Consider the following 24,153-nt stretch of genomic DNA (forward strand, 5'->3'; position numbering starts at 1 on the left):
GTTCCACACCAATTGAAGCTGGAGATGCCATTGAAATGAATAGTCTATTTTTATCTCTTTGTCGAACGTACAATTTCCATGAATATGACTTTATAAAGTGTGTGAGAATTAGTTTTCATTTCCGTGTCTAAATGAACTATCAATCTGAACTGTCATCACTTATAAGATGTAGCTAAAAGTATTTCCTAGAAATTGAACAATTTGATTGCTCTGGAAAAAGTATTTCGTAGTATTTTGTTGCCTGGTGCTATCGATGATTTTGAACCACTGGCTTGCAGGATCACATGTTTTATCTTTGCTCAAGCATTTGCAAGTGTTGGTGAAAACAACATTTTTGGAATCAACATCTAAGCAAAGATTAGTGCCATCTTGTAGCTTAGAAGACAGATGCATCTTGGAGTCTGAGATAGCTTGCCATTTGGAGTTGGAATTGGTGCACATTATGCCAAGTTTTGCTGGCTGACCAGATTTATCTGCTTGTAGGCAAAAGTAAGTTCCTGTTAATGTAAGTGCTTTGGTTGGAGTATAGTCCCACGCGTCGGACTCAGAGCATGGACCAAGCTCTAATGGCTGGAAAAATGAAATTCGTCGAACGCAAAGCCCTGTCATTGGATGGAAGATTAATTTATGGGAGCGAGACTCGTTATATCCTGGCCCTGCAAGCATAACCAAAACATAAACTCTCACATCTTCGCTTAGAAAATTGATATTCTGTTTACTGAAAAGGGTAAGAAATGATCTTAACATATTGGAAATGATTTAAATTTCTCATCCTTCCACCTATTGGATTGGACCTAAATACTAACGTTAAGGGCATTAGGGGTACAATAAGTAATCATTTCCAATACGTTAAGATCATTTTTGACCTTTTTCTGTTATGTCTAGTCTAACTTCATACCTTGGAAAGGAGATTGGACGGCGGAGATCCTTTTCAGGAAGCTTGAGTTTCTAATGTCACACCAATTCCAGTCCATAACCCCATAGACTTCATTGAGTCCAACAACACCTTCTCTCAAATAATAGCTTCCAACAAGTGTCCACAATGCCCAATCAAAGTCAAGTTCAGCTGCTAATCCCAAGAAACAATTGAAATACCTATTGTCATTTACATTAGTGCCCCTTTGATCTGCCCCAAACTCACTCACAAACAATGGATACCCTTGATCTAACAGAAAACCACCTCTGCTCATTATATCATTCACAACTTGTCCACAAACTTGATTGGGGTTGCCTGTTTCCCACGATTTTCCATCCGTGAAACTATATCGATGAATCTCAAACACTAGCTTCCCAGAGAAAGTCAAGTTAATTGGCCTCTGGCGCAGGAAAGAGAGATCCTTATCAAAACTTAGGCCTGAGAGAATGACTAGAACGTCAGGGTTAGCTGCATGTACCGCTTCAGCTCCTTTTTGCATGTATCTAGTTCAATCGAAAGACAACTTTAATCAGTACTACTCCATATGGCTGAAATTATCAAGTACTGAACTGCAGTTCAATACTTGATAATTATTAGTACTATTCCATATGATTGAAATTATCAAGTAGTGAACGCTTTCTGCAGTTCAGTACTTGATAATTAGAGAAAAAATATTGTCTATACCTGTACCAGTCATTAACATTTTGTTTAGGTCCACGAAGTTCGTTTCTTAAGCTCATACCAACGACATTGGTAACGTTGATGAAGGTGGTTGCGACATTGGTAAGACCCTGTATCCAAAGGTCAGGGTTAAAGTATTGATCGCCGAAGAAGCCATTACCGTCGAAGTTACTGCAGCACCAACCGGGCTTACTGATGTGATTGTCTAGTATGACCATCACATTGTTATTTCCCAGGCCAGACACCACTGCCTGTCAACATCAATCTCACTACATTTTAGTTACAATAATTTTCAGTTACAAAAAAATGTACTTATTGTTAGCCAAATGGAATGTCAGTTAGACCACTCGCACGAGGGGTGTATATAGAGATAGCACCCGAATATGATAGAAAAGGGGAGTCACACGTATAATGTCCCTCTCCTCTCATAAACTTCATATTAAACGTAAATAAGTACTTATAAAATAATATTTCTTTTGTTGAGTTAAAAATTCAAATCGAAAAAAATATAACTAATAGTAAACTTAATAAAAAACATACACTCATAAGCAATTATGAGGTCAATGATGAACCCTTCAAATTAAGAACCTTTTTGAATTGATCTATTTTAAGTGCTTTTAAATTTATACAACAAATTAGTAAACTGAATAAAAAATACACTCGTAACAATATAACCAACCATATAACAAAATAAGTAAACTGAATAAAAAAAACTACACTCACAAACAATCATGAGGTCAATGTTGAACCCTTCAAAATCAGAACCTTTTGAATTGATCTATTACGTGCTTTTAAATTAAAATAACAATATAACTAATCATATAACAAAATTAGTAAACTGAATAAAAAACGTATACATGTAACCATATAACAAAATTAATAAACTTAATAAAAAAACGTACATTCATAAGCAATCATGAGGTCAACGTTGAACCCTTCTAATTAAGAACTTTGTAAGTTGAAATAATTTTTAAGCATTTTTAGAGTATTTGGGTAAATTAAAAAAATGTTTATGAGCATTCAGATTTAAGCTAAATGCTAAAAATAAGTCAAAAGTCTTAAGTTAGAATTTCTTATAAGTCAAAAATAAAAAGTCAATCCAAACGAACTCTAAGATTCAATTTTTTTTCTTAATTCATTTCAACAGATTAAGAAACTCAATTCAAAGTTTTAATTTTTAAGATGAATCCATTGAGACAAATAGAAGCAATCTAAAAATTTAATTTTGCAGCTGAACCCTTAAATACAATGATTCAAATTCTCAGCGAAGCCATTACAATTAGTGAAAATTCTTAGATATTTTGATTCAGTTCACTAATTGTATTATATTATCCATTAAATTTTTATTTTGATTTAGTTCTCAAAATTATGTTATATTGTTAAAAAAAAAAAAAGGAGAGCACAAATTAAAATAATTTTTGTAACAAAACTTGTGTAGTCTTCAAATTCACAAGCAAGGATCAACCAAGAAAAATCACATACTTCAAGTAAAAACTTAAATATTTACATCAATGTAACGTCCAATTAATATATTTTTATGATATACTATTAATCATCACATAATTAATTATCACTAGTCATATATAAACTTACATAGGTAAGATTTTATTACCAAATACGAGTAAGCTATTTCCTCGAAACTTCTATGTGCTTAGAATGTAACAGAATGCGGACCATATAATCTACATGAGTGAATATACGTAATGCATTTTCGTTTATTGGAATGTGACCTCTAACCAACTTTTTGTTATTTATCCACAATAAAATATAGGAATTAACAACCGATAAATTCTGACATCTTAGTAATTCAGTTGGTTGACTATCTTAATTTCAACTTTACTGATGAGGGTTTCGATAATCCCTTCCATTTTAAAAAAAAAAACTAAAATTTCTCTCCATCTTAATAAAACAAATTAAGTATATAAGAACAAGTCATAGGAGCAAGTTGATCGCAACAAGCCATCAACCATCTAACTAACAACAAAAACATAACGATTTCACTTTAATTCATATGTTGATAGACGTATGATAATATAAAAAATTATTGACATTGTCAGCGTATATAATAAACTAAAAACACGATCAATACTTTACGTACCTGGTAAGCATGGAGAAGAGATAAATCAAGAATGGATGGATTATTAACTTGAAGTCCAGCAATAGACTCAACAAGGCCAAGATTATTGAAGGATTGACGTACAGTTAATGAAGACAAAGAATCATTAGTAAACAAAAAAAGAGGCCAAGTAAGCCTAACACAATTAAAACCCATATTAGTAATGGATTTTGAAATAGTGTCAATTGGTTGTTTGCTTAGTCCTTCTGCTACCATGACTTCCAAATGACTCACCCAATTAACACAAGATAATTTCACCCTTTGTCCTCCTTCATTTATTATCCATCTTGAATTTGTGGAAAGTGTTGCATGTGAATATTGAGGCAATAATATCAAAATAGTAACAAAAATGCTCAACAATATGTTATTATAACATGATGTTGGTGGTGATTGCCCCATTTTTTTTCTAGTGGTTTTGATGGCATTTGTGTATAGAGAGATGACTCCTATTTATAGAGTTTGTTCAAGGAGGAACAATTAATTAATTAATTCTCCCTCTTTTTCAATTAATTCATTAATAACGGACTAGCGATAAATAATCAAAATTAAATAGCTACGAGTGAATTAGCACATACTAGCAACAAAGTTTGTAGCTAATTTTAGTTATTGTAAGACGAATCAAATTTCAGTTAAAATTCTTAGAAATTATTCTACCTTAAACCCTACATGTTTGTATAAAGAGTGATATATTCTCTTGAAGAGGCTGGACATCTAGAAAGATGTGGTTGAACTCTTCCTGACAACCAAATACTTAAAAAGGATTATCTTTTCACAGAGATCAAAATAAATCATACACTACTAACGTACAATCATCGATTCATAGAGAAAATTCACGAGAAGAATCAAGGGAATAAATAAATTTGTATCCACAATGTTTTATCAATAAAAAAAAAAGATTCGTGAAATTTTGCAATTTATTTTCTATCACTTTAAAATTTGTTGCAAACACATATGTGACGATGTTTGACCTGACACATTATTTAAAAAGAAAAAATGATTTTGATGAATTTTTTTTTATCTAGAACAAGCTATAAACATTTGTGTGGAAAGACTTTTACTTGTCATCTAAAATAAACTATAGTATCATTTGTGTGATTTAATGTCATGCGTAATTTTGTGGGTAAAGTTTTGTTCATTTTTGACCCTCAAAGAAATGCATTTCCTTTTTGGAATTTTACTACGTATCATAAATAAAGTTTTTTAGAATGTTAATGAACCAAAACCATTACTTTTTATGCTTTTTTTTTCCATTACTTTTTATATTTCAATGTATTATAATTTTTTTATTATGTACGAGAAAAATATGTAGTACACTTTATTATTCAAAAATAAATTTTATTTTTATTTTTATTTTTTATTGTTCCTTACTGAGACATTATATATGATCATACAAATATTTATAACTTATTCTAGATTATAAATTAATCTTTCTTTTTTGAATTTCATATTTAATCATACACTATCACATAATATGAATCAAGGGAATACCCGTTATCGTAATTTATCTTTGAAACATCTTGTCTTTTTTAATCTATAAAAAGAAAAACTTACTAATGCTCCATCTATTCCAGAAAGAATAGGGGAGTTTAGAGTACAACGATCAAGCTATCTAATTATTGATTCGATACTTAATACTTAACACTAAAAATACTACTCCCTCTGTGACAACAGTTTTTTTTTTTAGTTTCTTTAGTAAAAATGATGACTTTCTTATATTGAAAATATTTTAACTTAAATTTCTCATTATATCGTTAGAAATTTTTATAATCACACAGTAATATAACATATTTAATACTATAAGCTTTAAAAGTATATGGCGGGAAGGGAAACAATATACAAAATCATGTTCATTTAACTAAGTAAATTTGATTTTTTATTAAAGGAAATGATAGATAAGAAATTTATATATAATGAAGTATTACGGAGTATAATTTTAAGAAATTCAAATAGCCTCTATATGAATAAAGTGCAGCAAATTATGATTGATTTGCATCTTATTATTAAGTAATATATGCATGTAATAACCGCAAATATGCATATTTCAAAGAATATTTATATTCTTATTCAAAGGTAATTAGGTAAAGAAATTGAACAATAATATTTATTCTCTTAAATTCTTTACTCTAATAATATAAGACCTTTTTATTTGTATTTTTTATTTTTATTTTGTTAATATACTTAATACTTAGTAAAAGGAATTGAACCCTCACCAACAACGTGGAGTTCATGTAACCAACAAACTAAGCTACTTAGATTCTTCAAAACCAGATACTTTAACACCCTGGCAAAATGAAAATATTATTCAAACTAATATACTTGTACAGAATTTGACTAGTATAGGATCGCTATATATACATCATTTTAATTTAAATACTTATACTTTCTCTTTAATTCTTATTTTGAAACTCAAATGCAACTTTTAAAAATTGTTTTACAAGCGCACAATAAAATTAATTAATGAGTATTCATGTTTCTGTTATTATATATGTAACTAGTAACTACTACCATGATGTTGGAAACACGCTAAGCAATAGTGAAATTAGTAGCAAAAAAGAGCTCCTACACTTCACGTTTTCTTCTCTTTTTTACTTTTGGGGCAAGGGATTATGTTATCTTGGCAGACTTACAAGGCAAATTGACTTGTTTTGGCATCAACAGATTAACAAAAATATATTTTTTGTAAAAGAGAAAACTATGCAAAACAGATTCAATTGTGAAACTATTTACTCAAATTGGATCCAATTTAAATTATTTATCCTTAATGAACCCATGATCCAAATTATTTATCCGCTTACCCCCACTTTCTCCTTTCTTATTTCGTGTATGATGTTAGCATCACTGTTAGGGTTGTTCATGGTTATGGTTAAAAATCTAAATCGAATCGCAATTCGAACCAAATCGACTAAAAAAACCGATATTTGGTTTGGTTTGGTTTTAAACTTTGAAAATCGATACCATTTGATTTGATTTTGGTTTTACTAAAAAACAACTGCAAAAATAACCAAACCGAACCGATAAATTAGATATATATATTTTTAAATTATTTATATATTATTCATAAATATTTTGTTAAATTTTAATTAACTGAAATCTTTAACTTTACCATTTTCTCAAGCCCAACACTTTAGTCCAACTATAACAATCCTAAGTCCAAGTCTATCAAAATCCATTTTAGTCTTTACCTACCTTGCTAACCAATAAGTTAGTATTGCTTAATTAAACAGATAATAGTTTTTTTATGGATTGCTCATTTACTAAGTGTTCATGTCTATCGAGATAAGTACATCCTGAAAAAAAAATATTACTTTCAAACTGAATAAACCAGAAAAATTGAACCAAACAGAACCAAACCGACAATAACCAAACCAACGGTTATTTTTTTTTTCCTTTTGATTTGGTTTGGTTTTAGAAATTTAAAAAACCGACTAGATTGGTTTGGTTTTGATTTTAATCAATAACCGATCCAATTACCGAACCACGAACATCCCTAATCACTATTATGAATTAATCATCTGTGATACTCCATCAATATATTGATAAAATATCGGTATCGTATAAGAATGAGTTTCATCATATGTGATACTCCATTGGTATATTCATACCCTGTCGATATCATATAGGATTGAGCTCTATTTTAAAAAATAAATAAGAAACAATTAAGTGAAAATTATTAAAGTCACAATCTTATTTATTATAAACTTTAAATTAGTAAAATATATTCTTTGTGATACTCTATCAATTTATTGATACCATATCGATATCATATAGGATTGAGCTTAACCTCTATGATACTCCATCGGCATATTGATATCCTATTGGTATAGGATTGAACTCTTTTTTTAAGAAATAACTAAGAGAAAATTAGTGAAGTCACAATCTTATTTATTAAACTCTAAATTAGTAGAAAATATATTTTTATAATTTTTCTCTTTCTGCAAATTTTTAGAAAAATTGTATATAAATTATGACTCTTTTTTAAAACTGTTTTTAAATTAAAATATCGAAAAATTGAAACATACCTCAATAATACCACAACAATATATAGATACACCGTAATGGTATCATGGATGGTCAAGTAATCCCATCGAATGACTGAAGCAAACCTCAATGAAAACACTACTCAGTTACTCATTGATACCACCAGAGTATATTATACTTTGATGGTATCAAGGAAGAAGAAGCAGTACTTTAATGAAGACATTGTTCAGTTACTCTTTGATACCATTAGAGTATATTTATATAGGGAGCAAAGGGTGGATGCTGACATCAACACGCAAAAAAAAAGAGCAACTTTCACATATAGCAAACACAAAATTCATATTTGTATGCTATAACAAAGTTTGCATAATTGCGCTCCATAACGAACATATATATGTATAATTCGCAATAAATATACAAAAAAACAGTTGTATAATTTGCTATACATATACAAAGAAAGCAGTTGTATACAAAAGATCAATTGTATAATCTGTGTATGTATAAAACGAGAAAGAGAGAAAGACAAAAAAAACTGGGCAGGAAAACATTTATATTGTATAATTATAAGTGTATAGGACGAAGATATATGTATTTGCATGTGTATCTACAATTTTCTCTCGCTTTATACAAACAAAAGTGCAATTTATACATTTCGTTTTTGTTTGTATAAAGTGAGAGAGGCGAGTGAGCGAGTGAGATCTGAGAGAGGGAAACGAAAATATATGTATATATACAATTTTCTCTCACTTTATACAAACAGAAATGCAATTTATACATTTCGTTTTTGTTTGTATAAAGTGAGAGAGGCGAGTGAGCGAGCGAGATCTGGGAGAGGGGAGAGAGGGGAACGAAAATATATGTATATATAAATTTTCTCTAGCTTTATACAAACACAAACACATTTTATACATTTGCGTTTTTGTATAAAGAGAGAGGCGAGCGAGATTCCACCAGGGAGAGTGGCAAAAATAGCAATAGTTTGTTATAGGGTACAATTAAATCAAAGTATATTTATAGCATTTAATTTGAATTAATAGTTTGCTATTATATACAATTTTCCCTAAAAAATATAGATATATGACATTTTAAAATGAAAAAAGGGGTAAGTTCAGATCCTTGGTTTCAAAAATATATTTCGTGTTCAAACTTCAAGCAATGAATTTTGAGTATTACAACACACTTTAATATGCTTTCTGGAAGAAAGAAAAAATTATTTTGCACAGTCCAACTTGACTACAGCAGCAACTATTTCTACCTTGCAACAAATGAGATCAAAATGTTCGTGTCGATTGCAGCTTTTAAGAGTTTGGAACTGTGTTACATGAACCATTCGCCCAGCTCGGGTTTTGAGAGATATAACTTGGGTAAAGAGATGACTTTCTCCTTCTGCTTTCAAGAGTTTGGAACTGTGTTACATGAATCTTTTACCCAGCTCGGGTTTCGAGAGATATGACTTGGCTAAAGAGAGGACTTTCTCCTTCTGCTTCTTGTATTCATTATAGCGCAGGAAGAAATAACTGATGTAATCAAAATCGATGGGTGACATTTTCGCCTAGGAATAACCATAACAAAAAGATTAAAATATGAGATTATCTTTTGGCATTCTTTGGACTGCATCTAAAATATAGCATAATATCAGTACCTGGATCAAAGCCCAGAGAGCCCAGTATAGATGTGAAGCTAGCATGTAACTACTGGTCTCAACATATAAGGCTTCGAGGTCCTTGTCAGATACCTGTCATCAAAATTAACTTAGATATACTTAGCAATTACTGATGTTTAAGTTCAACTGTTTTCTATTCGGTAGCAGACAGTACTACAGTAGCGTTCCAAGTCTTAATCTCATGATTTCTCCCAACAAACCCACAAGAACGTGCATATAGTAGCAATGTGGTTATGTTCCAGAAAACAAGATTGGCTAGGTACACTATTAGGACAAGGGCATAAAAGGGCCTATAAATTTCAACACATCAATTGGTGGCACGTAAAAGCTCTCTGGTGAAACATCAATAGGTGGCATGTAAAGCTCTCATTGGTGAAAAAAATTATTAATCCTTCCAAACTTGATGGAAGAAAGTCTTTCAACTCCTCTCGGGCACAAATCACGATACTATCTTAAAACCTTTATTTTTTGTCAATTAGACTATGCCTTCTCAGAGATTGTTTTGCACAAATGCTTTCCACCCATAAAACTTCTCCGTCGAGTTTGCTGTATAATCTCCTCTGTAATGTTGGGAGTGTTCCTGATTGGTTTTTTTTTTTTGGGCTAAATAATTGTTTCAGTAATAATAGCACTACGCAAGTTCCATCTTAGCTATACAACATGCAAAATTAAGTATAAGAAGTTCTGACATTTTTCCTCATTTACCTCATTCGGTTGGTCAGAATCCAAATAGTGCCTGAAGAAATGAAACTGCTCATCCTTACTTGGATATCTACATATAGAACCATCTCTAATATTAGTAATCATTTTCAACAAAATATCACCATAAGATAGAGGGAAAGAAGAGGACTGAGGACATGGAGAAAGAAATGAAGAGAGGGAGACGCAACATACAAGCTGTAATCACAATCATAGCCAGCATATTCATTGAAGTGATTCCCTATGTCAAATCCCCTGTAATTGTAGGATCCATACTCAAAATCAATGAAATACAGCTTTTCTGGATTTTGATAAACGAAAATGAGGTTAGTACAAACAGTTAAGTTCAGCATTTAATTGTAACTAAGAACAAATTCATCAAGCAGTTTTCCAATATGACAACAGACACCAAGATCAAATTTAGAAATGTCAACCATTTGATGCAATGTAAAAACCAGATTAAAAGACCTAAAAAATCGTTCAGATATATTCTTTTAAATGGGATAGACTATTTGATTTGACGTTATTAATCATATGGAAAGTTTTTCAAACAAAGAACATAAATGAAAGCAGGAGTGACCTGATAAAGTTCATCCAAAGACTTATGTTGTCTTTATCACAAGAGAATACGAGTCCCTTCAGAGAAAATTAGTTCCCTTACTAAACATAATAAAACCTTGAGAAAGACGAACAAGCAATAGTGACCCAATATATGATCACAAGCATAAAAATTTGCATTAGTAATACCAAAGAGGATGTCTGCAATGTGCAGAACCAATTAAGTAATCTAAATGGTAGGGTTTTCTTCTCCAACAGATGAAAAGGAATCTCGAGATTATTGAATTTTATCATGACCGGGGAGACGCTGGAGAATTTCTAATTGAAAATGCCATGACAGAAGAAAGTACCTCAATCAAGATGTAAACACATGGAAAGCTAGATCACAAGTACCTTTATCCTCATTAAGCATCAGATTTCCAGAGAGTAAGTCATTGTGAGCAAACACCACCGGGGCGTTAAGCCGGTCAGTCAATTCCTGTTCCAGAATTGCACGTTACTTTTGAAACAAAGAGATATATCCATTTAATACATGAAGCTATTTAATACAATGCCATTCGGGCCCATTACCAAATAACTTTCAATATCATCCGCTTTACAGAGGTAGTAGTAGTTAAGCTGATAAATTTATCCTAAAGAAAACTCGTCTTAACTTCCAATATATTTCAGGTTTATTAAGTTCAAAATTATTGTTACAATAAAAGCAAGAAAGACGGTGGCACCTTATGTGGAAAATAAGAATCCCTTAACTTTGAAACCTACAACATTTCATTTGTGCTAACTTTGGCTGTGCAACTACAAGAAAGATGTAAAATGGAAATACGTATACAAAGTCATCCAATTTGAAACAGTCTGAACCATAGTATGATGGAAGATGAGTCAACACTTAAAAAGTTCTTTGAAGGTTTTCGTAGGTGCCAAAGGAGATGCCTAGATCTCTCCAGCAAGATAACAAGAGAAAAACAACAATTGACTTCGGAAAATGACGCGCTGAACATCTTAAAGCTATTGATTTCTCCAAAAGGGGGGTTAAGGGAAAATTGCTAACATATGGTTTCAAATTAGCAAATCTGTGAAAGCAAACTAACATAATACAGATTAAGAAAAATGTTAAATGCTTGTAGGGCTGAATTTGCACTGTTATGAAGAAGATATTGGGAGAATCCCCTCCCCTCAGGTAAACAGCAAATAATAAATAGAGTAATAATCAACTACATGTCATGGGAGGTGGGACTACCTTGAGCTCAATGATTTCATTATGAACTTCCTGGAACAAAATTGTCTCATACTTCTTCTTCTTCTCACCATCATCAAATTGGAGAATTGATGCTGCAAAAATGGAAAATACTCAGGCATGAGATGGATCTTTCGTCATAGCAGTTAATCCAGTACAAGTGGTTCCAGTCTATGAGACTAAAGGGATGAGGGATCCATACATATCAACCAATTCAGGGAAAATGACGTCTCATTTATATAATATCACTGGAGAATGTTCAGTAAAGGATGGACCTTTTTTGAAGAACTTTAACACGTCATTCCACACTTGAGGTTCTTTGGAGCCCGGAATTTCCACCTGATGGAACTTTCGGAGTTGCTTTGCAATTTCAGCAGCAAGCTTTGGGTTTTTCATGTCTGTTGAAGAAGTAACAAGAAAATGACAACTAATTTGCATATAAAAATAACACCATGAGGTTGGGGAGAAGTGAAAAATGTAGGTATCCCTGAAAAACAGAGTGCCAGAAAATTATTTCAACAACCCCATGATACAATAAACTTACATGTAAGTGTAACAGGTCAAACAAGATCTGTTGATGAAAGGACTCAAAGGCAACTGTCGTGTTAAACTCTAGTCCTGTTACAGGGCTTACAAAGCTCTCCTTACTATTCAAATGTGCTCTTCTCAACCTAGTTTGTGGACAAGTTCTATAAGATTCAAACCACCGACTTCTTTTCTATTAAACTACTTCAGAAGGAGGAGAGGCAGACACACAGAAAGATGATGAAATGACTATGCTAATTAGGCAAAGAAGATGAATCTTGAAGAGTACAAGTTTATACAAAGGAAGATCAACAAGGCCAATGAAAAATGAAAGGCACGTGATAATTAACTATAATGAAAGCTCACATATCTTTTTTGCACATTTTGGTTGCTAATTATAAAAGCAATTCCAGCCTATGCAATGATCACTGATCAGCATCTTTTTGTTTCTTCAAAATGGACCAATCAATATTACATTCTTTAAGAGATCTAACGACGACTACAGCTTAAACCATGGACAAAACATGTCAAGCATATGATATGGATTATTTATTACCAGATGTAGCCCCTTCCGGCCCTTATGTGGATTCCTTTGGAGAGGAACAAGAGAACATTTGAAGGGGTGGAAATGAGTTAGTACAGTATAGGGCATGCCTTTTATTTTTGGCCAATATTTGGTGCAACCACATAATTCTTGTTAGTATATATGAAATGATTAGGTCCCATTCGTAGAAAATATTCTTTTTGTGTAGGTTTTTACTTTTTGTTAACAACTAGTTTTTTTTAAAAAAAAATTAGTAATGTTGTATTCCTCAGCATTAAGGATATGTTGGTGACCTCCAAAAATTAGTAATTTAGTACATAGAGGGACTAGGAAGGCTAATTACAAAGATCCTAGCATATCTACTAGTTGCTCTAACTCCTCTATACATTCCTGTTTACACCAAAAATACAAATATGTAATACATTTTTCTTTAACTTTCTGTATGGAGTTTGACTTGTTCTCATAGCATCTTCCATTTCTTTCCTCCCATATTGACCACCATATGCAAGCTGGAATAATTCTCCACCACTTTTTTTGGCTTTTACTTGCTCCTCTCCTGATCCAGCAACTCAACAGGTCAGCAGTATGCTCTGGCATCGTCCAGCTGTTACCAGTGAGCGTCAAAAACAGAGACCATAGTTGACCAGTGACTCTACAATGTAGAAAAAGATGGTTATTGGTCTCATTTGTCTCATTTCATAGAAAACACCTTAGTACTAGTTGTGCACCTTTAATCTGCAGTACCTCCTGAGTCAGACAAGCCCTCTTAGCTACCAACCATACAAAACAAACTTGGTTGGTGCTTGGCTTGTCCATACATATTTCCATCTAGCCAATATGAGGCCTTGCTGAGTTTCCAGCTCCTTCTTATAGAGCTTGTTAACTGTGTATTAGGACTCTTATATTTATCAGATTAGGACTCTTAGGATTGTCTAGTGTATTGATGTATAACTAGGACTTGTAGTATATCTAGGATTCTTATATCCTTGTTATAAATATATGTAACTCAGGCTCTTGATATTCAATGAGCTATTATCAAAACTCTCACTGTGAACCTTCAATCCTCAGAGTGTACCCACGAGACTGTGTCTGGCCTTGCAACAAAACCATTAAACTCATTGATTACATGTAACAATTGTGCCACCCTATCTATTTCCCAATCATTGAAATGTCTCTTGAAAGATGTATCCCACCATTTGCCCAACTCTCAGCTAGAGTGATATCTGGATTGCTACAGAAAGAAAATAAGTCAGGGAAAGATTGCATTAATGCCTCCTGTCTTACCCAAACATCTTTCCAGAATAGTATTTTAGCTCCATTTCCTATTCTGAGTTTGATGTTTCCTGCTAGTTTGGTCGAGAAGGATCTTATTGTTTTCCATGTTGAAACTCCATATGGTATAGTGACCTCATTGGCACACCATTGGGAGTCCTGGCCATACTTGTGATGTATAACTTCTCTCCAAAGAACCTGTTCTTCTTTCACATATCTCCACAGCCATTTCATCAAGAGGCGCACATTGTGGATTCGAAGATTCCTAACTCCAAGACCACCTGAGAGCGTAGGTAGCTGCACTGTTTCCCAGTTAACTAGATAGTACCCCTTCCTTTCTTTGTTTCCAAACCAAAGAAAGTCTCTTCTAAGTTTGTCCAATTTCTCCAACACCTTAGCAGGTAAGGGAAATAGAGACATGACATAAGTGGGGAGGGTGTCCTGCACTGTATTTATTAATGTTTGTCTGCCCCCAAGTGACAAGTATTGAGATTTCCATATGGCTAACTTCTTCTCTGGCCTCTGGATTATCTCATCCCATATTAGTAATTCTTTATGATTGCTTCCCAGAGGCATTCCCAAGTAAGTTGTTGGGAATTGCTCAATCTTGCACCCTAGGATGTTAGCCAATCTTTGCATTTGTGCTACTTCCCTGATAGGGAATAAACTGTGTTTCCTCCAATTAACCCTCAGACCAGAGACAGCTTCCAGGATCATAAGTATCACTCTGATATATCTGATCTGGTCTTCTTTTGCCTCACAGAAGATTACAGTGTCATCAGCATACAACAATTGGCAAAGACCAATAGGAAAGGGGAGAGGGGATCACCCTGCGTCAAGCCCCTTTCAGATGAAAAAAAAAACCCGCATGTTTTGTCCATGGTTTAAGCTGTTTATGGGGCTTTCACCACTACATCACAGCAAATAATTTATGTATCATGAAGGGAACTTTTTTTTGTCTTGGATGATTGGTCGTATAAAAGCAGCTACAGAATCTGGAAGTCAAACCTTAAACCTAAGGGAATAAATTTTCTTTTGATGGTTTGACTAAATACAGGAAGTTCTCTTAGCACCAAATGAAAACCCATGGGGAACATCACAGCATAGGATGAAGGAGGATTGCAGATTATAAATTCAATGTTCATTTTCACTCTTCAACGAATTTAACTACCAGGGACTTCCGAGAATGTATCTTACTTTAGACTAGGGTTTCCTAGAAGTCTATAACTAGTAGGTATTTTCAGGAACCTTTAGATAAATTGACATAGAGAGTTTGACCTAGTAGGTTGTAGTGTTCTAGTAGAATGTTGTGTTTTCTCTGTTAATGAAAGATGGTTCAAGGGCTTCAAGATGAACAGAGGGCAAACAAAATGTACTATCCATTTCACATCATCTATATGCGAATGACACTCTCATTTTTCCTGAACAAGCAGCATGTCAACTAAAGTAATTGTTATTTATTTTGAGTGTTTTGAGGCATTCTCAAGACTTCATGTCAATTGGTCAAAACAGGTTAATTCCAGTCAACTCAGTGTGAGATTTGGATCTGTCTTTAGGGGCAAAACATAAAGCATAACTATATAGCAGGAGGTGGTGAAAAGATGTGAAATGAGTTTATCCAGCTAGAAGAAAAATACCTTTCTCTAGGGGGGGCACTTGAATCATAATAATAGTGTGTTGGATTCAATGGCAACATATATTATATGTCTATGTTCCCAATGCCTGTTAAGGTGAAAAAGAGAATTGACTAGTCAAGGAGAAACTTCTCATGGAAAGGCAATAGAAGGTAATTTCAACCTAGTGAAGTACAGCATCGTCTCTATAAAGAAGGTTCAGGCAGAGGGGGATCCAGATTTATGCTTTATTGGTTCAAGTGCGAAGACCTACTGCAGCTCATTTGATTTATTGAATTCAAAATCTATTATTTCTATTATTTACTGAATTTTTTTAACAAATATACAGGGTCTGAGCTAAGCTATTGGGTTTGGAGGAATACATATTATATCCTCCCCAGGGGTTGGGCATCAAGAACTTAAGAGTACAATATAGGAGCCTTTTGATGAAATGGCTATGAAGAAATAATGTTGAAATCAATGCTCCAAGGGGTCGTTTGGTAGAGTGTATTAGGAAAAATAATGCATGCTTTAGCTTTGTGTATTAGTAGTCCCTTGTTTGGTACACTTTTTCATGCTATGTATAACTAATGCAAGCACTAGTTATACACTCTATTGTGTATTGAGGAGTGTATTACTAATACCATGGATTTCTAGGTATTAGTAATGCAAAGGGATTTAATAAATGCATTAGCATGGTTCAATACCCAATTACCCCTCAAAAGCACTTCTACATCTTTTCCATCATAATTGTGGAGGATATTTTTGTAAATAAATATTTTGATACAATGCACACTATTCTTAATACATCAAAATGCATAAGAAATAATCTATGCATAACTAATGCAAGCATAACTAATGCAAGCATTACTAATGTAAGCATTACTAGATGCACTCTATTGAGCATTATTTTTATACACTCTACCAAACGATCCCTAAGGAGGAAGGCTATCACAGTGTAGTTTGGTCAAGAGAACATGTGGTGTCCATAGACGGGCGCTCCCCCACAAGGAATAGGTGTAGGGATAAATATTGGAGAACCATGCCACGTTTTTCACAGGATATAGAAATCAAGATAGGAATGGAAAAAAGTCTCTTTCTGGCGAAATAATTGGCTAGGACACTCTCGTCTTAGAAATGAATTTCTCACTCTTTTTAACCTTCCACAGGACACCAACTTTACACTAGCACAAAGAAGGGAGGGAAACATTTGGAACATCACTTTCAGAAGAAATCCTAATGAATGGAAAATTAGAGTGATTGCAGATTTTTTCAGCTTTTTATCTACATTCCAATGTCTTAATAACAATGAAGATCAACAACTTGAAAGGGTCAGGAAAATGAATCATTTACCGTTAGTTCATGCTACATTCAGAAGGGACAATCATATTACTCATAGACAATGATTAAGGGTTGCAAAACATATGCTCAATGTGAGTTCCTCTGCGGCTAATAACCAAAGAATCATGCTTCACTCAAGATAATCTATGAATAAGGAGAATACAATCAGCCAACAGAGTTTCATGTGTTGAGAAGAATCAGAATCAACAATTGTTTGTTCCTTCACTGAACTTTCACTTTACATGTTTGGAAGATGTCAATCTTTTGGGACTGAAATGGGTTATGCCAAGAACAGTTTAAAAGTTTCTTTTGAGCTGGAACAGATAAGGACTGACAAAGCACTTAATGAGACTTGGAACACCATACCTGCTTGCATTTGGCGGTGCAGTTGAAAACAAAGGAATAAAAGATGCTTCACAGGACGAGAAACCACTATTTTGAAAGTTAGATTTGATTGCATCACATTGATAGCTTTCTGGTGTAATTTAGAAATGGTATCAGGATTTTAGCTTTTCTTGATGTTGCTTTAGTTTCTATATTTTGGTGTAATTGCAGTGCATTCTTAAGTGCTGCTCTTGACATCACATAATGCTTAATCTCAGAAAAAAAATAATATATATATATATACATATGTATATATATGTACATATATATATATATATATTAGAGAGAGAGAGGAGAGAGAGTTTACTTTTTTGATAAGAATATAGTTTACTTCTTAATTTTGTTCCTCCCAGATTTTCTGATGCCTAGTCCTAAATAATTCTAATAGGAAAAGGAAACATGTAAAAATTTCTAAATCACAAAGGAAAAATGAAATCTGGAAGGTAGCCAAAAGTTTTTTACACTAAACCACGAATAGTCTCTACTACATATAAGCTACAAGTGGAAGTCTGATTAAATGCCTACCTGGGGGTGTTAAAGTGCGTGCATCAATAAATGACTGAACCATGCCATTCCCAAATACTGCTAGCAACTTGGCACCAAACCCAGCCGCTGAGAGGTGTTGAATCGCCTAAAGACAGGTACTTAACAATCATGAAGTGTGTATGATACATGGACATGGCCATAATTACAAGAACTAAATAAATAAAACTTCAAAGTTTAGAGAGTGGAGACATCCATCGAAAATTCAGACTTCACCAAAGAAGACGTGGAATTATGGACTAAGCTTGTGCAAGAAATAATTTATTAACTGATCACAAAAAGCTTAAACCTATGTAGTCAAAACCTGACAGTAAATATATATATCAAGAACAAAAGTAAACTTGCATAACATCAATCAGAACATCTAGAATCAAACAGCTGACTTCATGCCTAAATTTTGAAGAATGGTAGATGTACAATTCCTAACAATAATTATTGAGAAAGATATTTATAATTAAGCATGGACACAGATTTTGTGATATAAATGTGCAGATACTAGGACTCCAAAATACTTTCTCCGGAGAAAATAATTCAACTAGTCCTTCCCCCTCTTCTTCCCCTCACTATGAACAAAACATAATTTTAGTCCCTCCCCCTCTTTTTCCCCTCACTATGAACAAAACATAATTTTAAAGTGAAGTGTATAACAAAGGTGAAGTCCCCCATTAACTTGGCAAAATACATAACCACTATTTGGAGAGAGTACCTTTTTTCTTTAGTAACAATTTTTGAACATTACATATATATTCTTGAATATAAATTATTCTTTATTGTACTTCTATATAGCTTTTAGATATGGGAACTTTAATTTTTGTAATACTGAGGAATCAATGTCTAGACAGAAAGTAAATTTCGTAGTGTTAACACTGTTCTTCTTCTTAAGATAGAGGGAGTAGATTTCAAAATGTTTTGGAGGTTGATTGGCTTATTTGCCCCAGTGGATAAGAGTACAAGACTTACATGTGAAGTCTATGCATACTCTTCTTGGACACAATCCTACTAACAAAAAGGACGAGATACACAGAAATAACACCTAATGAAGCTACACTGCAAGTTGACATCCACATAACATACTTTGTGGGGAGAGGAGAAGATTCAAACACTAGTTTGACAGATCAAATAACCTTGTAGTTAAAATGAAAAACAGATAACCCAAGTGTAATTGACTATTACTCAAAAGTCAACTGTTACCGCTCCATATGATAGGAATAATGCACGGAATAAAATTAATCAACAGAAGCCTCTGAAACTAACCTGCATTTCTCGCTCACGGTTAATGACATATTCAGTATTTGGACCATATAACCTAACTGTCATATGTTCATGCTTTCCGTCATCTTCTCTTACAGATACTTTTAGCACTGCAAAAATAAAAAAATATTGTTAGGACATACTACAATCTTAGCAAATATGTTTAGTCTTAAAATTTTCTGAGCAATAAAGATTTTAACAGTAAGAATCATTCTTTTTGTCATCGGATAGTACACATCGTATACACAATTATAGAATGATAAGTTTGGAATGCAAATGAGTGCTTAAAAATTGCAAATTCAAACAGAATAAAATACACACATAGATTTGTGATGCCACCAGATACAGTCTCTACAGAGAAGTGAGAACCATCTAGATTTGACCATTGGTTGAACAAGTCCTTGCACAGTTCTCTGCATAGTTTCAAACCAAGTTCAGAAATAGAAGAGGAAGAACAAAAACTAGCCTCAATATACAGGTGCATGCATATGCTAAATATACTTCTGAGTGTGGGAAGGAAAAATTTACAATACATCTATTTTACATACAAGTTTCATCAGCATGCTAAATCATGTCCCATTTAATCTCACATATACTTATTACGCAATAACCAGAGGAACACCTAAGACCTTTTTCTTTACAATGATGGTGTCTTGACAACCATATGCACCTCGACTAGTTCACTGGATACATGTTGCCACCTATTACACCTACCGAGGATTAGACAAATGGAAATAATTCACCTATTATCACTTTCGCTAGGGTTCAACCTTGGTTTCCAAGGTTGTCACTCCAACTCTACGTCCACTAGGCCACTCCCTTCGAGGAATAAGTAGAAGTTTTTAAAAGAGCATAATCTTGTATTCTGATTATCCTTAAAACTAAAAGTCCATCCCTCAAATGATACAATGTTGCCATCATGCTATGTTTACAGATAAATTCATGCACTCACTACATCTCATAGTATTGTCGGTTAACATTCCATTCATATTTAAATGCCAAAATGGTGCACTATGCTCTTGCAGCAACTGAAATACTTTGAAGTGAGAAAATACTAATTCAATACATCCAAAATTAGAATTTTGGTTTTCATAACATAAACAAGGATTGATACTCGAAAAATCTACAACTGAAATGTCTTTTGATCATTTCAACCAGTAGGAAAATGAAGCTTTTATATCATGTCTCACTAACAAGCTGAAGAGAACAATAAACATAGAGCTTAGGTAAAGTCAACCATTTTACACTGGAATCACAATTGAGTCAATGTTAATCCAACATATTATTTTTAACCAATATATCAACTCAACTCAAATCATAAATCATAACATAAAAGAGATTGACAAGACATCCATCAATCCTACTACTCCCTGTGTCTCAATTTGTTTGTCTTGGTTTAATTGGACACAAAGTAAAGAGACAAAATAAGCTTTTGGCACATAAATTGACATAAATAAACCTATTACAATTCATGTCAAAAGCAAAACACATAAGTTTTAAAATATAGAAAGGTAACAAAAATTGAAAAAGTACCAAACAAAATCAGGCAAATGGAGTATTATCATTTAAGTACTACTAAACAAAACGCTAGTGCATGCCTAAATAGCACAACCACAACATATCAAATCAAAACCTAAAGCCAGCATCCAAAATTGAAAAACTGTTCAATTCACATAAAGCGGAAATCCAAACATACACGATTTTAGGCTTTAGATGAGTAATAGAGAGAGAATGATCGACGGTGAGGGAGGAATAGGGAATTTTGGCTGTCACGCTGTGGCGAGCTCCTTCTGCTACTTCCATGGCGTTCCAGATCTTTGCTGCTGCCGCCCCATGTATTTGGTGCTACTATTTATATATTTGCTGCAGATTATTCAAATGCTTTTTTGGGTCTCCCACTCTTTAGATTTTAGATTTACATGACCGGGAAGTTCGTCTTTTTTACGTTAAGACAATAATGCCCTTGCTCTAATAAAAGTGATAAAGCACCTTATTCGGATAAGGTTTTTTACCATTTTCTCAACATGTCTCTCTTTGTACTTTTTATATTTGTATAGATATATTTAATAAAAATAATAATTGATATGATTATTTTATCATATTGTGTACTCCCTCCGTTCAACACTGTTGTTCACTATAATATTTTGGAATATCTTATAATATTTGTCTAGAAATTAATTGATAATTTTACACTTTAATTTCTAATTTACCCTTATCATTAACTGTAATCATTTTCCTATACATTTTTCAAGACATTGTATTTATTACTCCCTCCGTTCACTTTTACTTGTCACATTTTGACTTGACACACTCATTAAGAAAATGATTATTGATATAGGTATTTTACCAAACTATCCCTATTAAATAATGTTTAGTATTAAGTCTTGGAAAATAATTTGAAGAAAGAGTATTTAATGTTGAGGATAAACATGGAAAAATATTATTGCCTTTTCTTGATATGTCAAAAGTGACAGGTAAAAATAAAAAATTATTTTAGGAAAAAGGGCCAAATAAAAGTGAAAGGAGTGAGTATATTCAAAGGATAGTATAGTAAAATTACTCTTCTATTTATAGTCTCTTAAGAATTGTATAAAGTCAATAGTGGACAAGTATTGGACATAGAGATTATTCTATTAATTTATGTTTAGGTCTTAAAAATGATTTGGGAATAAGTGATTAATGTTAAAGGTAAAATATGAAAAATATAATAATTGTATTTTTTTATATAATAAAATATCTATTCAAAATAGTAGACAAATAAAAAAGTACAATAAAAGTATTGTATTATTTAAATTTTATAAGAAAAGGTCCAATCATGATTAGAATAACAATTAATTCTTTTATTATTTTAAAAATAATTATAAAATCTTAATTCTAGTTAAAACATTATATCATTCATAAACAGGGGCAGACCCACATATAGAGTTATCGGTGCTCGAGCACACATTGACCTCGACGAAATTTTTTGTATATTTATATAGAAAATGTTGAATAAGTTACATAATATGTTTGTTAGCACCCATTTTTGCGAGTGCTTTGATCGTGAAGTTGATTTTGAGATTGTTGGTGCATTGCACTGGGGTTCGAATCCTAGCGTAACCTCCTGATTTTTTTGTTGAAAAAAGGCAAACTGAACTTCTTCATAGTTTTTGAATTCTTTTTATACCTTTTCACCGACTTTTTGCTTATATTTCTTTGTAGTTTTTTCATTTCCTATTTTTTGTATTTCATTTACTAACTAAAAAATATTATTAAGCTTCTACAAAGAAACCTTTCTTGACTAGCAACTTTATGTTAAAGGAATTGAGCACCCACAATCATAATATCCTGGATCCGTCATTATTCATAAATATAATCACATTCATAATTGTTCGTTCGTAAGTTCACATCGAACTCGAACCACTCATTATCCAAAAAGTGAATATATATCATCACTCTATCTAAATATTTCAATATGCTAATTTCTCAAGTTACCTCTCAAGATAACAAAACACACATACATAACCACAAGATCATCATTCATCACATTATCAAAATATATTATAATTATAAGTTCATATCTCGTAACAACAGAAAATAATCAGTTCAACGATTTGCATTATTCATTCCTGCAACACTTTTTTCAATCATAAACAACATCAACTTTGTCCAAAGATCAATAAACATGTAATACAACTCACATTACATATCAACAACTAAGCCACCTCAATTGCAACCTACCTCAACCGGCAAATTAGAATCAAACAAGCTAAATTATCGAAGCCTTATCTTTTTCCAATGCCTCAGAACGCTAAAAGTCCTAGAAAAAGTATAAGGTCCCTTCAATGACCTATTTTCTCAAATGAAGATCTTGGATATTCAAACTCGCCTAATTCTACTGTTTAAAAGGTCTAGCGAATTATTAATTGGTCAATTTATCAAACCACATATTTCCATGATCACTATAATCTCATTCATGGAGTTTTAGCCTCATTAACCTCTTTTGAGTCGTTCACATGCTAAGAATCCATTTTTATGAGATTTCTAGGTTTCCCAATATCAAAATTAAAACCTAGGTTAACAACTTCATACTAGAAGATAAAATTTAATGAAAAAGAACTAAAATCAAGTAAGTGAAAATGTCTCCACGACCCAACTCAAAAATGTGAGGATGGTGGAAGATTTCAGTGGACTTAGGAGCAGTTCATGAGCAAGGAAAGATATGTCAACAAACGAATACGAAAGAGAAATTCAATTAAGTGAAAATGTCTTAACAAAAAACTGGTAAAAGCTAAGTATCTATAACTTTATTTAATTAGAAGAGAATATATATGTCAACTTCAAATATTGTTCCTTTACACGTGTATTTCATAATTAATTGTTTTTTTTTCTTCTAAAATCACTTTAGTTTGTATTGTTATTCTAAAGAACTTGTATCTCACGATTCATAAATTTGATTGTTATAGGACAAACAATTCAAAAATTAGCCAAAATTCAAATAGCGAAATTTGTAAATTTATATAATTTATCCATAAGTATTAAAAAAGAAAAAATAATGCCAATAACAAAAGCGTCATTATTTGTGTTCACGATTATCAAAAGACTATGAACGCTCAACAATCAGTTCACAAAAATACTATGGACTGCCACAAATTCATTGTTGTCTTCGGTTTATTCATGAACTTCCTCGTGATTCCAAGGGCATCTTTTGGCATGGTTGCATAATGCGCTACTACTTCAACAGATAGAATGTGGTTATCTGCCTCAATGCAATTATCACCTACACATGCATGAATTTTTACTTCAATATGTCCACAATGTGCTCGCATGACTTTCTCAATCTGATGTGCACGTTC

General features: G+C 32.7%; 3 protein-coding genes across 3 annotated transcripts in view; all 3 read right to left on the minus strand.

Moving 5' to 3' along the window:
- The window catches only part of LOC125838691 (casein kinase 1-like protein 3), a 509,325-nt gene that overhangs the window by 382,029 nt on the left and 103,143 nt on the right, over positions 1-24,153 (minus strand). The window lies entirely within an intron of this gene.
- Positions 114-4,138, minus strand: LOC125838686 (glycosyl hydrolase 5 family protein-like). Its single transcript, XM_049517726.1, is given in 5 exon segments — positions 114-656; positions 899-1,419; positions 1,601-1,848; positions 3,696-4,120; positions 4,123-4,138. Coding segments are annotated over 5 exon segments (1,707 nt in total). The 3' UTR covers positions 114-159.
- On the minus strand, positions 8,808-21,190 carry LOC125838693 (probable ethanolamine kinase). The gene is made up of 11 exons (XM_049517732.1): positions 21,015-21,190; positions 19,640-19,731; positions 19,322-19,428; positions 18,050-18,155; positions 12,121-12,243; positions 11,849-11,940; positions 11,005-11,089; positions 10,249-10,354; positions 10,060-10,126; positions 9,334-9,426; positions 8,808-9,243 (listed from the first exon to the last, which is right to left on the minus strand). The coding sequence occupies exons 1-11, from the start codon at positions 21,119-21,121 to the stop codon at positions 9,103-9,105; spliced, it is 1,119 nt and encodes a 372-aa protein (XP_049373689.1). The 5' UTR covers positions 21,122-21,190; the 3' UTR covers positions 8,808-9,102.

This window comes from Solanum verrucosum, unplaced genomic scaffold, assembly GCF_900185275.1.
Source record: "Solanum verrucosum unplaced genomic scaffold, falcon-dt-bn FXZP01000182.1, whole genome shotgun sequence".
In the NCBI taxonomy this organism is placed as follows: Eukaryota; Viridiplantae; Streptophyta; class Magnoliopsida; order Solanales; family Solanaceae; genus Solanum; species Solanum verrucosum.